The sequence below is a fragment of the Phallusia mammillata genome, chromosome 3 (assembly GCF_965637545.1).
Source record: "Phallusia mammillata chromosome 3, kaPhaMamm4.hap1.1, whole genome shotgun sequence".
In the NCBI taxonomy this organism is placed as follows: Eukaryota; Metazoa; Chordata; class Ascidiacea; order Phlebobranchia; family Ascidiidae; genus Phallusia; species Phallusia mammillata.
Genome location: NC_137254.1, coordinates 4,631,642 through 4,646,253, shown reverse-complemented (window position 1 = coordinate 4,646,253; position 14,612 = coordinate 4,631,642). Strand labels below are relative to the sequence as shown.

General features: G+C 36.0%; 2 protein-coding genes across 2 annotated transcripts; one reads left to right on the top strand and one right to left on the bottom strand.

Annotated features, from left to right (window-relative positions):
• Positions 1-483: 483 nt before the first annotated feature.
• On the bottom strand, positions 484-7,385 carry LOC145218715 (scavenger receptor cysteine-rich domain-containing protein DMBT1-like). The gene is made up of 13 exons (XM_080086126.1): positions 7,281-7,385; positions 6,333-6,499; positions 5,675-5,825; positions 5,170-5,345; positions 4,521-4,674; positions 4,287-4,335; positions 3,563-3,728; positions 3,185-3,342; positions 2,809-2,980; positions 2,230-2,300; positions 1,937-2,126; positions 1,597-1,705; positions 484-865 (listed from the first exon to the last, which is right to left on the bottom strand). Exons 1-13 carry the CDS (start codon positions 7,339-7,341, stop codon positions 720-722), a joined length of 1,770 nt encoding a protein of 589 aa, XP_079942252.1. The 5' UTR covers positions 7,342-7,385; the 3' UTR covers positions 484-719.
• A 3,555-nt stretch (positions 7,386-10,940) lies between these two features.
• LOC145219292 (uncharacterized) lies at positions 10,941-13,400 on the top strand. The gene is made up of 6 exons (XM_080086672.1): positions 10,941-11,127; positions 11,449-11,512; positions 11,570-11,679; positions 12,846-12,881; positions 13,121-13,193; positions 13,270-13,400. Exons 1-6 carry the CDS (start codon positions 11,056-11,058, stop codon positions 13,398-13,400), a joined length of 486 nt encoding a protein of 161 aa, XP_079942798.1. The 5' UTR covers positions 10,941-11,055.
• The last annotated feature ends 1,212 nt before the right edge of the window (positions 13,401-14,612 follow it).

Sequence of the window (14,612 nt, the reverse complement as noted above, 5' to 3'; positions counted from 1 at the left end):
CGAAACTAAATAAAACGTTGGATACAAGCGATACACTCGGTGGAAGCATTAAGTATAAAATAAAATCGTATTCAGTCATCATAGTAAAAAATCCCAACTTGCTAACAAAATCCAACAAACATAAGCTTGTTAAGATTATTTCCTCTTGATATCTAAAAATTATTTAATACTTCAGTAAAGGTTTTGACTATTAAACTTCATTCTGGCTGTGACTGCCATTTCTAAACTTTTATTTTAGTGATGTTTAGTGGTTCCCATGAATTGTGCAAATGTAGCAATTAGTTTCAAAAACAGCTCGTTTGAAAGGGAATTAAAACAAGCTAACGTTATGGAAATTGCTAACAATGTTTCAAACTTTGTAATACTTCTCATCACAATTTAATTAAGAGACACATGCTAATCTAAACTAGAAAATTGAAAAGCAAAAATGTGACTTTGGTGGTTATATAACCAATACACACACACAGTATTAATTGCATCCGATTATATTGTTCTACAATCACAGAAACAAAAAAAAAACTTTGACAAGGTATCTGACAACAATAAAGCAGTAAATATTACATGTACTGTAATGACTGGTTTTGAAAACTCTAGCAAATTTAACATTCACAAATTTGAGAATAAATCGCTGCCTAGTTTGTTGTTTTGATGAAAATAGCGACTTTATGTCGTGAGAAACAACACAATGTTGTTTGTGAAAAGTTATTACGAAAAGTCTTCTACAGACCAATTTGTTTAGAATTTACATCTTGGGCAATTTTGCCCCGTACGAGGTAACCGGCTGCTATAATTACAGCAACCAGAAGAACAAGTAAGAAGATGTTGCCAGCTGCTTCATTTACTTCACCTCTGTCTCCTGGAGTGTCTGCGATAAAAAGTATGTTTAACTTAGATAAACATATATGCGTGCCAAAGCATTTGATACTGGAACTAGAGATTAACACCTCATACTGACTAAAAATAATGCCACTCTTGTATCAACTTCGAAGTAGGCCAAGCTTGCGAGAGATTGAAAGCCAATTCAAAACGAAACTTTCAATTTTGATTCCTGCTTAAGGCAATGTATGTTTCTTTCACACAAAACAAAACGAAAAGTGACTTTAGGAGTCAAGCTATGCATAAGTTTGCCAATATGGTCGACTGACACGTTCACCCGACTTGTATTCAATAGTTTGTGGGTTTTAATCCTGTGACGGCAGCTTGCGTTTCACTGGGCAAGAAACTTTGGAATTGCTCTAACCCAGGGAAACCCGACGGATTGCACTACATTAACGTCCCCTACGCTATAACGTAGTTGCTATAAATCTAGCAGCTCGACCGTGGACTGACTGTTAGTTAACGCATTCAGGTGTTGCAGGCTCATCAAGGATTAAAATAAAACAAACAACAATATCACTTTAAGGCGCAGTAATGTCAGTCATAGAAACAGGCGAAATCTTTGATAACTGAGGCCTAAAATAGCCCAAGAAAATATATCCCTAAGAGTTTTAATTGGCAAATACAATAATTTGAGTAGTTACAACATAGGCAACTAAAGTATTTTGTCCTGAACCAAGTTAATCTGCAGGAAAGAAGATTTACTTATTGAGTTGGTACCTTGCGTAAGAAAATACTTGGTAGTTTGTAAGATGTGCACTGGCCCTGCAGAAAGTCGCTGGCTGCGTCCATTGTTGTCAACAGATCGTCTTTTTCTTCCACCACACATCTGCAGATAAGTGTTATATTAACATTTTTTATCATTTACTCAGCTGTGAAAATCAAGAAGCTAGAAGCTAGAACCTGAAAAACCTTAGACATATCGTGTTTTTTCCCGGTGTATTTCCACTAAAGCAAACTTATTGAAAACTATTTAAGTCAAATAGAAACCACCAAACTGTGCAAGCAGTTCGAGAACGGACTTATCGTGAGCTTATCAAAACAAACAAACTCAATTCACCTGTTCCGGGCATTGACCAGTTGAGTTTTGACAGATGCTCACGTCGCAGTGGATGTAGATAAATTGTTCTGCGTCGGTAAAGTTTGTCCACACAAAGCTCATCAGCTTGAACGTTGCAAAGTTGGCTTGGTAATTTCGAAGCAACATTTTCGCGTCGGCAGCCTCGCCTCCACTGGGTGGCGCAACACATCTACTCATATTGGCACAAAATTACGCAAGGCTAAAACAGTGTGCCGTTCAGTTTTATGAAAAGCAAGAGTACACACTACAAATCCAATGCAAGTACTGCTTACCCGCTTGCTACAACAGGGTAGTTCGGCAAACCACTGGAGTTTTCAACTCGTGTCACCCAACATTCTTCAAGCTGTGCTCAAACAGTGTACCAAATTTATATGAACGGTATCTTATATATATTTTGGATGTTCAATATTAAATCACGGAATAAGGTTTGTTTTAGATGGGTTTCAAATTTTTTTTAAAGGCAGGCTTGAAGATGGAGTTATGTTTAAAAAACAAAACCAAGTTACACACTAGAGTACGGACCAGACATTTTGGGTCGATTCGGATGTTATTTTTTACCAGCTGGGTTAATTCGGACCTGACTTTACATTGTATGACCGTAACCATTGTAATTGCATATTCTGTACTATTACAGGCTTTATGTATACGCCTGTCAAACAAACTTTTGGGCTTTAGCCGGCTTATTCAAAACGATTCGGGTTGGGGCTTGAATTTCGGGTCAGCTCTCAACTATGTTGCATACAAAGCAAAACAATGACGTAAGTAACACATTTCTGTTTAACTAAAAAACTCAAGGGTATCATGTGAGTTTGTTATCCATTTTGCTTCAATAAGTTTGTTTTACTTTTTACCTGGACAATAAAGTCATCGTTGCTTGAAGAAATTTCATCAAGTTTAACTTCAGCAAATATGTAGTTGGGCACAGTGACTTCCCCAGGCAAGCTTTCGTTTAAATGTTCGTTTGTAAAAAGATTTAGAGCGACGTCAAAGTTTCCAGTATTCTCGGCCGAAATTTCAACGGATCTGCACATTGTTATTTCGAACATAATTAAACATATTTCTATAGGGATTTAGAACTATAGTTTCATTTTCTTGTTTTTATTGGTTATTTGTCATAATGTTTGGCTAGTACTAGTGATGATAAAACTAACATTGCACATTGAAATAATTACCAACTGATGTCGTGTGCCATGTAACATATGGCTTGTGCCTTTGTTGTTGCCTTACCCAGCTTGAGGTTGGACATTGGATGACGTGAGAAGTTGATCGGGTTCAAATAGACAAGTCACATTGAGCTTGTTTTGCACGTCGCGTTGGATCACGGCAGTAGACGGAGCTAGGAATCTCCAGATCAGGAACGACACTGACACCATATCGTTCTCATTCTGTTATTACAAAAAATGTACGTAATCATTCTCAGTACAAACGCAAAAAAGTTTACAAAACCAAACAATGTTAATCCTTTATTTTATTGGCGCGTTAAATTCAAATACCATTCATCTTTGCTAACTATGTTTTTTCATTGTTTAAATATTAACCGATGATTTGCCTGAGCGTTGTTAATCAGTTTATGCAGCGTCAATATATAAAATAATCGCATGTTACCTTGTAGGCACCTTCACACTGACCAATGTCAAACACAAACACCGGGTCTGCCCCCGTGACCTTGCAGTTGTCATTAAGTAGAGAAAGGGGAGTTTCCCTGTCCAATGCGATGTAAAGTGTGTCACCGAGTTCATAATCTAATGTCGTTTGTTCATCAGATGTCACCCTGCGAATATTATACTGTAGAGTGTTTGTACAGAAACCACAAATAAAACACGTTTAAGGCAGCATCTTCAAACCAACTGCCTACTAAATTAACAACACTTTTTAGCAGTTAATCTTTTTTGTTGTTGTTCGGCTCCGTTAATTTTTGTTGTTGTTGTGTAGTCGCTTGGTCAGAGAGCAAATGTAGCGACCAATTGCACTAAAACAATCATCAAGCCGGATATAGCTGGACAACGACAAAATGATATCAAGCGCAGAACGGTTGCTAAAACGAGTATTATATAGCAGTGACATTTCAATACATTTAAAACGCATCTGCCTTTTTTAATGTGCAGCGTAACTGCGTTTAGAAACATTTGGTTCTGACATTTCAATTTACCATCCACTTCTTACTTTGTTATAACTCTGGTGCCTACATTTCATTTGTACAAACGACTTTTTTGTGTCATGTCTAAAAACGCCATACCCAAATTATTTTTTTCAAAATCACCCAACCATTATCAATCTCTTAAGGTTTATTTAATGTGAACCTAAACAAATAAACTAAAGAAGAACTTACGGGATGGTCAAACCTTCGGCCTGGCACACGCTCATTGATTGTTCCGTTTCTACAAAAAAATATTACTTTACTTTTGCACAGTTCACACTTTTGAACGAAAGAACAAGCACTTTGCTGCATTGGATAGATAACTGCTTCAGAACCGTTTACCAAGCTTGTGTCTCGAACACTAATTTATTGGCGTTACTCATATATGAAGAACCTGATGGCTTTTAGAAAGCAAATTGCTGTCACCTGATGCAAGGTTGACCGTCGCATTAAATCCCTGCTGAGTACCAAAATTATCGCTGACAAAGATAAGAGTAAGATTTGTTGCACTAACTGTGTGATTCAATCCCCCATCATAATCTCCAGTCAATCTTTCTACATTTCCTTGGTCGTCTTTAAACTGAAAATAATTTCGCACCAGTGACGAAGTGTAAACATTCATAAATTGCTGGTGCATGAGTCGCGAACAGACGAAATTATGAGGCCGTAAAAACAATTTTGAGGTTGGTCAATGGATTAAAACTTTGTTGCTAGAATTTTGGGTTCAAAAACCGCTTTGACTGGATTTCGTGGGTCTGGAAAGATTTGTTAGCGGCTTAGATACAATTGGATACAAATACTACACACAACATAGAAAATGCAACGTAGCTGGTGACCTAACAAACAGTTAGGACATGACTGCCCTTAAATTAATCTCTATCTGGGAGTAAAAAGAGAATCTTTTTCTAGATTTTCAGGCAACGGTGGAAGGTTTTTAGCATAATTTAGTTACACACTAAAAACAAACATGCTGTTGGTGAAAAAGCGATCTCAGGTTTTCTCAGGTTTGATTTAAACCTGATTCAGTCTGTTTGATTCTGATTTGAAATTTAAACACAAATATCGACTCACTTACGTATAAAAAGTCACGAGTATCCTCAATGGAAAAAGTGGAGAATTGAAATACCAAAGAGCCGCTTCTTTCCAATTGAAATCTCCAAACACAACCTATATAGACTGGATAGTTACTGGGAAAGTTTGGAGACTGTAGGTTATACACCGGACCGGTAGCATCTTCCCCGCACAAAGTAGCTAAAAATATTAAAGAATTATATGAGCTGTCATGCTTAACTTCAAATGCACAATATGCGTTGGTTGTTTGATAGTTCAACTGCACACAGTACAGCCGGTAAAAACAACTTTGGATAGCAAGCACATCTAACCCTGATGTTCTGTCACCGGTTTTACTGATGATACTAAACAGAATACAACTCTTTGCTTGTAGCAACTAAAAAGAACACACAATAAACTAATTTTCTTGAGTCCGAATTCATAAACTTAACGGGATAGCCTAGTTCAAGAAACGATTTTTCAGAATTGCACATTAAATCTTTTTAGAAAACTTGTTAAATTTGACTTACCGGCGTGTATGGCAATTTTTAGTATTCCCGTTGTAAGGTTCGTGACACAAGATATATAAGCAGTCGAGCTTTCAAGAAAAACCGGATAAGATAAGCCTCCATCTTCCAACGTTCCAGCCAAGGTACCTTGCTCGTCTGATCCCTCGTAAATCTAGATTAAACACAATGAGACTAATGGTCAAAGTTTACACATTAGTGGCAATCAGTTCAGTTAAGACTTGTTACCGAGATTGAACGTCTGAACCCTGAAAGCCAAACCCGAAAATGAGCCTGTTTGGTTCAAAGCCAAATTTCGAACTTGTTCCGAAAACCGCGTTGTTTTAATCAAAACTCCAAATCAAATCTACGACATTTTTTTTAAGCCGGCAATATGAAACAAGCCAGAAATCAAGTAAAAATAGTTAAAACACAGTCAGTTTGGTTCGTTACTTTAATCGTCTATTTGAGGTAAACGTGTTATATGTGCACATGTGTCATACAAACATTTTGGTTTTTCGAAAACAATTAATCAAAGGCTAGCAAAACGATGCAGGCAGCTCGAAAGTGCACTTTCCATGGACTCATTGTGTGCAAAATGTCCGCCCTAGAGGCCAAAAAGACATACACCAACAAGATTTTGTGTATACCAAAGTCAAAGGCTTTACTCATAACAATTTACCTTACAAAAGTTGTCTGCAGCTAACTCTCCACTTGTAAAATAAGCAACCAATCTAGTGGCCCCCGTGGAGTGGATGAAACGTCGAGTATATGTGGTACATTCTGGTATAATGGTCATTCTTAACCCACCTGTAGTTATTTCGCCTGGGTGACACCGACCGTCGGACACTGAGCATAAAACTAACCATTAAAAATCAAATCAATCTAAAGGTATCGAGCCATCAAATAATAAGTTGCAGACAGTGCACACTGTTTTGACCTATAAGGTCGCATTAGTGCAGCTGGTGACGAGAGATCGGCCGCATTGGCTAGTGTAACCATTCAACGGCACTCCAGTTTGCTGGGAGTATCGGGGTAAAAACCAATGCCTCACCTAGTCTGGGCGATGCCACAACTTGGCATAAACCACAAAGGAAACTGGCTCACACAGGCCATGCAACTGCATTTCTATACTATTCTGACACTAATAAGCTGCTACATAGCGTGTCACGCTTAGCTGCAGCGCGGCTTTTCACCATTCGTGTTTTCGCGGTTTACGACAGGGCAACTTTGCGTCGATATTATAGGCCTGGTAAATATGTTTTACCAGTTCACAGGCACTCTGTTTCACGCCGAGCCCATCAGACCTGAATAAATTGGTTAGGTCAAAGCATTTGTTTGATTTCAATCATTTCAAAACTTACTGAACTAAAAAGATTCTGCAGCGACATGATAGTTCGTTTTTTAATCTTGTTGATGGTGATGGAAAACCGTATTTTGAGGCTCATCTGCCAACAACTCAAAACCGTTCGTGCAAATGCAATATTTAAACTTACAGCAGTTTTCAACGTTTTTATTTGATAAATTGCATTATTTATCTATGTAGTTTGGAAGTTTTATATGCCGCCAGTAAAAAAGGTTTCGAATGGCTACGTTTTATTGCGTATGCTATATGCCAAAACATACTTACCTCGATGTAATAAACTCATCGAGCAGACGAAAAGAGCAACCTTTATCAGCCAAATTGACATTTTGAATGTCTTATTAGAGAAAAGACAACTGTTTGTACCATCAACTACACCTGATAATATACAATACATATAAATCATTTGAAAAGGCCAAGTTAATACTACCAATATACTTACAACAATATGTATTTGCACATAAACTAGTTCGTACGCATATTCCTGCCTTTCAATATTTAAACATGTTGGCAGCAACTTTGTCTAAACCATTCTAGCAATACCAGTATTATAATGCTCCCTCTCAGCTGCAACACTTCGTATGTGTCAAGCGAGTTTTCTCATCTACGTTATAGCATACAGTGTCCTACTTAGAGCTATAAGCACCGCAAGCCCCGTAACACAACGCAGGTGATTCAAACCGGATCAATACAGTTGCGTCGGTTTTCCTGTTAAAGATGCCGCTACATCTAACTGCGTTAAACGCGTATTACGTTTTTCACGCGAGTCGTCGTTCTTGTTTCAAACTCCGCTGAAGCAAGCTGCAGACAGTGCACATTGTTTTAATCCACAAGTCCCGTCATTGCAGCTGCTGATTTTTGAAACGCCACTCCAGTTTGTTGGGAGTAACAGTCTGATATAAAACGTACTATTTGAGATTTTAACCATCTATATGTAATAAATCTTATAATAAAAGTTTAATAGTAAGCTTTACAGAACACGTTTTAGTGTTTACAGCAGTTTGCACCATTTTTAATTTCATTCGGCTAGACAGCATTTTGCCCCGGTCTACATTATACAAAAAAAAAACTTGCACATAAACTCACAAGTCCTTTGGCGCCCAAGTTTAAAATTGAAATGAGCAAGATCAAAGCCCCACCCCTTACCTAACACGGTTAGTTAGTTTGCAGGGCTCTCCACGACTGGACACCCCCTCTTTTACTTACACCTTTAAATCGTTTGCTATACAAGGGTGTATACGAGGGTAGAGCTACTAATAAAAAAACTTGGGACAGATAAAGTTTACTAAATTCCGATAGATTGCGTGAAGAGCACAGGTATTTAAATAAACGTTAAGACTTGGATAGAGTAAGGAACTAACTTTAACATTTGAACTAAGTTTACAAGTTAATTTAATCTTGATTATTACTATAAAACCCTCACCTCAACAAATCTACCTTGGCAATTTACAAATGCTCTTTGTGCCATCTATCGGCATTAAGCAAACTTTGTCCAATACCAGTTCTTACAGTTGAATCAATCAGTCCGTGACTGAATTGCTGAATCAGGTGTTGCAAAAGCTTTGTTTAAACCGTTTCAGCTATACCAGTATCATAATGCTACATCTCAGCTAAACGCTTCGCATGCTTGAGGTTTTCTCATATGCTTTAGAATAAACTGCGGTCTACTAAGAGATTAGCGGCGCAAACCATCGCAAACCTCGTAACACAATGCAGGTGACTCAAACCGGAACAATACAGTTTCGGCGCCTATGCGGTAGCGATGCCGCTCTATGCAACTGGGTTTAATGCGTAATACATAACTCATGTGGTTCGACTATATTTATGGAACCTGTGTTCAATTATTTCGTTACATTTCTAACCGTTTTGGTTTTATTACTGAAAAAAAAAACGTTACTTTTGTACTTAAATCCTCCAAAACATTCGGCAAAAAAGCATAATATTTCAGTATTTGCTGTTCTTTTTTAAATAAACCATCTCGCATTCAATGCCTTGTTAAATTTAAAACCCAATAAATCTCTATTGCATAGTTACTACCACATCAAAAAATGATGATGCCAATTATAAAGTCAGGCCTGATTTATTAAATATCAATCCACAAATCTACACAAAAGCACACCTCGTTTCAACCGTAACTCATTCCATAAAATGTTTAATGTATGTAAAATTTTGTAAGATTCATTTGTGAAAACTTCTTATTTGTTTATTAAATGCGGTTTTACAGTTATTAAGTTGATTATGTTTCTCCCTGCTATACCGTTTGGTGTGCAGCCAAAGGAGCAACGTACGGTGCTAGAAATACGATTTATCTTTTAAGAGACTGTCTCTGTGTAGAACATGCAGAACAAATCGGTGCGTACATGTTGCAATAAGCCAGTTTCCTGTTTATTACACCGAAAAGAAAAGGACAGTGCTGTCAGTTTGCACGGTGTAGTTTGAGACTTAAAATACGTCTTAGTTAGGTATTCAAGACAAGTTTTTTAAAGTTGAGTTTTTGTATTGGTTTATTGCTACTTTTTACCATAAATCAGACAGTACTTCATTGCAGTAGACATAATCCATCACATGTGTGCCTGCCTTTAACTAGAGTCAACTTAAAACGGGTTAAATGACACTCATTAAAAAGCGTGGACAACAACGTCAACCCTTTTTTTCAAAAATCCCAAATTCCCCTTTTTACCGCATGCGCTAGATCGTTTGTAAGCTCAAAAATGCAAACTTGCCTTGACAATAGTGATTTCGTTAAGTGTGGTTGTTGTTTGGTTTACACCAACTGAACAGATTATATGTTAGGATATTTCCCTCTAGTGCAACGAGTCCAGGTCTTTTCACAGCTGAGACTTAAGTTACGTCAAGTCAGTAAAAGAAACGAATCAATGTGGATTGGAGTCCAGCCACTGACTCGAGTCTCTATATCATTTATTTTTATTTACATTTTGTTGCGACACGGCACACTCATATATAAATCTTAGTAAGCAAGGCCATTAAAAATTCATACCCAATCAGCAATTGAGATCAGTTGGTAGAGCGCAAGTCATGTAAAGGCACCAATCGTGGGTTCAAATCCCACTGCATGCTTGTTTTTCAAGACTTTGTCTCGCATATGTTGGAATACTTGGGATATCGACTGATTCGATATGACGCTTTTCATATGCCCGGTTTACTATGACTCAGACAAACAACTACCTTTTAGATTTTAAGTGAAAGATTTTCTCTATTTGTGTCATTTCTTCAACATTGGAGAAAACTTCTTGCACTCACTCCCTTCCTTTTCACGATTATGTCATGTCACTTCCAATTAGTCAGAAAAGTGTGATCTGACGTATTCAATGCTTTGACGTTTCTGTTGAAGTGTCTCTGTACAGTTATTGTTTCTTAGAGATACTTTGTGAAAAACTTTGTGATGCAAGTTTATGTGCAAGTTTATGTGCAGCTTAATGAATACTAAAGATCTGTGAAGCTTCGCTTCAACGAAGGAGTTGCTAAATTGTGTAAATTTGTACATTTATAGGTTGTGACGGCTTGGCAATGATATAACTTATTGGTTTAGATGGATATTCATTTATTATCTTAAGGTCATTTATCATTCATCATATAATCTTGTAAGTTAGTACGTATAGTTAATATGGCAGTGATATTATCTAAAACAACAAAAATTAGTTAAAGCGTATGTCTAAATCATCCAAAAATTGTAAGTTAATAAACCAGTTAATCAAAAAGCATACTTCAAACTTGTTAAAGCAGTCTCAGAGTTTGCTGGACAACAATTTGAATAAGTTGTCACCATATAGCTTGAAATTTTTTTAAGAAGAAATCTTTTTATGCCACACACTTGATCGAAGGCCGTGCTGATTATACAAAAATTATGAAACTGTAATTGAACCAAAGGAGCATCAAAGAAAATTTAAATTTAATTACAGTCCTGTTAATGCGTTCCGTCGTTTTATCATTATTTTGATGCGAGCTATATGCCCATCTGTATGCCTGCAACTAACTGATACACCAAACTAAGAAACAATTAATTACCTGAGCAAATAAACAAATGTCATTCAACACGGCGGAAAAAGAACCACAAAGTTCGGTGTGGGATGAACAGCAAAATACCAAAATACCGGTAAGTGCAAATGTTTTGCAAAATTTAATTCCCATTTAATTGAATTAGGTTATAATTAACAACATTTTGGCGATATCGGCAGTACATTCTGAGTTGCAAAATGGTTCCGACAGTAATAACTTGATTTCTAAAGAAATATTGTTCAAAGTTATATGTGTAAATGAATAGTTTTATAGTTTGCATTGAAATGCTTCCAAAATATTGTTCCAACCACTGAAGATGAGGGGTATTTATTAGGTGACGTATTTTTGTTTTTATTTTTTGCTAAATACACAACACACTGTTGTCATTGAAAAAACAACTTATCTTTTTATTTTTCAGGTTTCTAACAAGGTTACATGCGAAGAATATAACATTGCCTTTCACCGACCACCACCAAACCAAGGTTAAAAAACGATAAACTTTGCAAAAATTTGTGTATGTAATGGGTCACTTTTATCAGATCGAATAGCATTTGACAACTTTGACCCAAACGGAATCCCAGACCCACCGGAGCAATCGGATGGCAATGAGGATCAAATCCCAAAGGATACACAACATACACCCACGCAGGTTAGATAGTTATTTTTATTTCGTTGTCTTTTCAAACCCCCAGGGGAATAGTCTTTTACACTACTATGAAATACTTGGATTTGGAAAAGTAGTCGCGAATTGGATTGCAAAAGTCGTCGCAGGTTAACATCAAAACATTTATAACAAAATTTTGTTCAAAAATGTGCTTATCCTTTTTAACATATAACACCTCGTTTCGACGTGATATATAACAACGAGCGAACTAAAGTAACACATTTAGTAACAAATCATATTGTTGTAATATGTCACCATTCATATTCAAAAGTGCAAAAAACTAGATAATTTAAAATAAATAAAAAAAACTGTCCTAATGGCCAATATGATACAAAAAGTATCGTAGTAATGCAGGGTATTGTACAATATGTCTTATTTGTAAAAGTGCAAATGTGGCATTTCAAAGACATTGGTATTCAGCACAGTTAGAAAAATCAATAAAGTCTAAAATTGGATTTCAAAACTGATGATTGTTTAATCATTACAGAAAAATAAGTAGAAAGTCCAAAAGCTTATTTCAAAGCTACTAACAAATACCGATAAATGACGTAAAGAGCGCGGGTATTTTAATTTACAGTAAGACTAGAATAGATTTGGAGACCAAATTTAACAAAAAACTGAGTTTTTGACTTGATTTTATTGTTATTATTATTATGGAAGCATAGACTAAACCGAGTGATCTTAACTCTCAGCACTTTTTACACAAACTGCTTTTAACATGTTTGAGTGTGCCACATACCGGAACTTAGCAAACCTGTATATTAAAAGTTTCTATATTATTAGTTTTAGCAGAGTTACTTTTCATGTATTGATTTGTTTACTATAATTGTATTATCTCTATTATCTTTTTGCCATCTCGACTTCCAAGATCATTTATATAATTCCAACAATGGCACATCAATTTAATTGTTGTATTCCTTTTTTATGTTCGGGTTTCAGTTTGGATTATAGAAAAAGATTTGATGCGGGTCTAAAATTGGTGCTCGATTGTTAAACAAATCAGCAAATACCTACAATGCACCTATGTTGAACAGGATTATAGGTGCTCTTTATTCATTTTAGGGGCTTTCAGAAATCTGTAAATTATGGCTGATGGACGTCATTGTAATATACCTACTCTTTTGAAATTTTGTTGCTTTTTTGTTTTGTAGTTTCTGCCTTGTCCACCATTTCAGCCATCGAACCAAGTAAGAATAATAATTAAAAAACAGTATTTAGTAAAAATATACAAAAAAAAATTTAAACAATTTTTAATCATAGATGAAGACCGTTTACTTTACTTCAATATTCTCTATTCTATTAACTTTGTTTGAACGGTGTTTTTGAATCTCAGTTAATAATTTTAACATTTAGCAGGTGCAAACAAACTAACTAAAAACTGTCACAAATCTATGACACTAAGTCAAGCTCAAATTATTTTGTACAGATTTTCAACAAGGTTAAGATGAGAGAATTTAATTCAAACATTCCACCTCCACCACCGCTTCCTGTAAACCAATGTAAGTAGATTATGTTGAAAAACTATTGCTGTCGTCGTTGGACACTATTTTTGATGTTACCAAACAATCATTTCAGCCCGAATTGCATTTGACAACTTCGACCCTAATGGACCTCCAGCAGAAGAACCACCTCAAGTAGACGACGGTGAGGTTCGAAACGCGGACAACCAATTGCAAACAGAACAAAACCAGCCTCGTACCAACTAATGCTTGCCTAAATGTAACTTACATTAAAAATTATGCTTTTGCGTTTATTTACAAAAGGTTTAGAATATTGTTGGTCCTTTCCAATGCAGATGGATAAATTTGTAATACACCTTATTGTATTAGCCTAATTACGATTTGGAAAAGCTTCTGTCATAAATTGGGCTACGGGATGTGGAGATTAAACTCTCATTGCGCGTAGAAGTGTATGTTTTTTAGCTATATAATATTCAATCAATATATGTTTCTTCCAACAAGTAGCTATTAATATCATGATGCGTGGCTTTTAAACTTTCCGTCTGAAATAAAAATCGCAAAATGCAAAATGTACAGCTTATCCGATAAGAGCGCCTGTTGAAAGTACGATACCATATTTTCACTTCATTTTGAGAAGGTTTTACGTCACATCCTGAAAGTTGCGCGTCAAAGTGTGACATGACGTGACCAATGTTTTGATTTTGTTTCTTGTGCGTCTGCATGTTTCTCGTGGTTAAAGCCTCTACAGCACTTTGTCTACACTTCTATATGTGCAAATTATCAGTTCTACAGAGCCCAGGTAGAAAATAAATGTGCGTTTTAAACGTTCAGGATGAACTGAGGAGTTATATGAGATGGCTACGAAATTATATATTGCTAATGTTGAAACCTATTACATGTATACAGACGTACTTGAAGTGCACGGACTTTTGCCTGTTTAATTGCTGGCCTTTCAAGTTTCTAAAGTTCCTTCAAAAACTCTATTTACGAAGTTGTGTAAAACAATAAATAAGTTACGACATCATGAACATTTTTTGCACAAGACCAGTATAGAACAATGTGTTAAGTGTTATGAACACGGGGTTTAGATATTTAACAAGGTTTAGAAGTTAATAATCAAATCATTTACAATACTAAAGCAAGTATAAAAGTCAAATATGACACCCTTTGTACAAAGTGGGTGAATGTGTTAGAATTTGGATAAAAGAGGACGATATATATAATTAAACATGTGACTTTTTTGCCAAAGATGAAAAAAATTTTCAAACCATTTCCAATTGTGTTTAAATGTTACCTGAGAATTGAAGACTTTTTTATTCTACATCTGACTGTTTTATCATCAGTGACTTGACAAGTCACTTTGTGTAAACGTAAGTATTAGGGAAACAATGCATATTGCGCAGTAAATTCATTCTTTCACTTTTCAGCGGACTTTGTTACACAACGAACAGAACTTTT

Excerpts from the sequence above, each read along its gene's own strand:
- LOC145218715 (XM_080086126.1), bottom strand. The coding sequence starts at position 7,341 with ATGTCAATTTGGCTGATAAAGGTTGCTCTTTTCGTCTGCTCGATGAGT. Across the intron at positions 4,336-4,520 it reads GACGGTCAACCTTGCATCAG|AAACGGAACAATCAATGAGC; the intron begins GTGACAGCAATT and ends ATTTTTTTGTAG. Across the intron at positions 1,706-1,936 it reads CTGGTCAATGCCCGGAACAG|ATGTGTGGTGGAAGAAAAAG; the intron begins GTGAATTGAGTT and ends ACTTATCTGCAG.
- LOC145219292 (XM_080086672.1), top strand. The coding sequence starts at position 11,056 with ATGTCATTCAACACGGCGGAAAAAGAACCACAAAGTTCGGTGTGGGAT. Across the intron at positions 11,128-11,448 it reads AGCAAAATACCAAAATACCG|GTTTCTAACAAGGTTACATG; the intron begins GTAAGTGCAAAT and ends TTTATTTTTCAG. Across the intron at positions 11,513-11,569 it reads CCGACCACCACCAAACCAAG|ATCGAATAGCATTTGACAAC; the intron begins GTTAAAAAACGA and ends CACTTTTATCAG.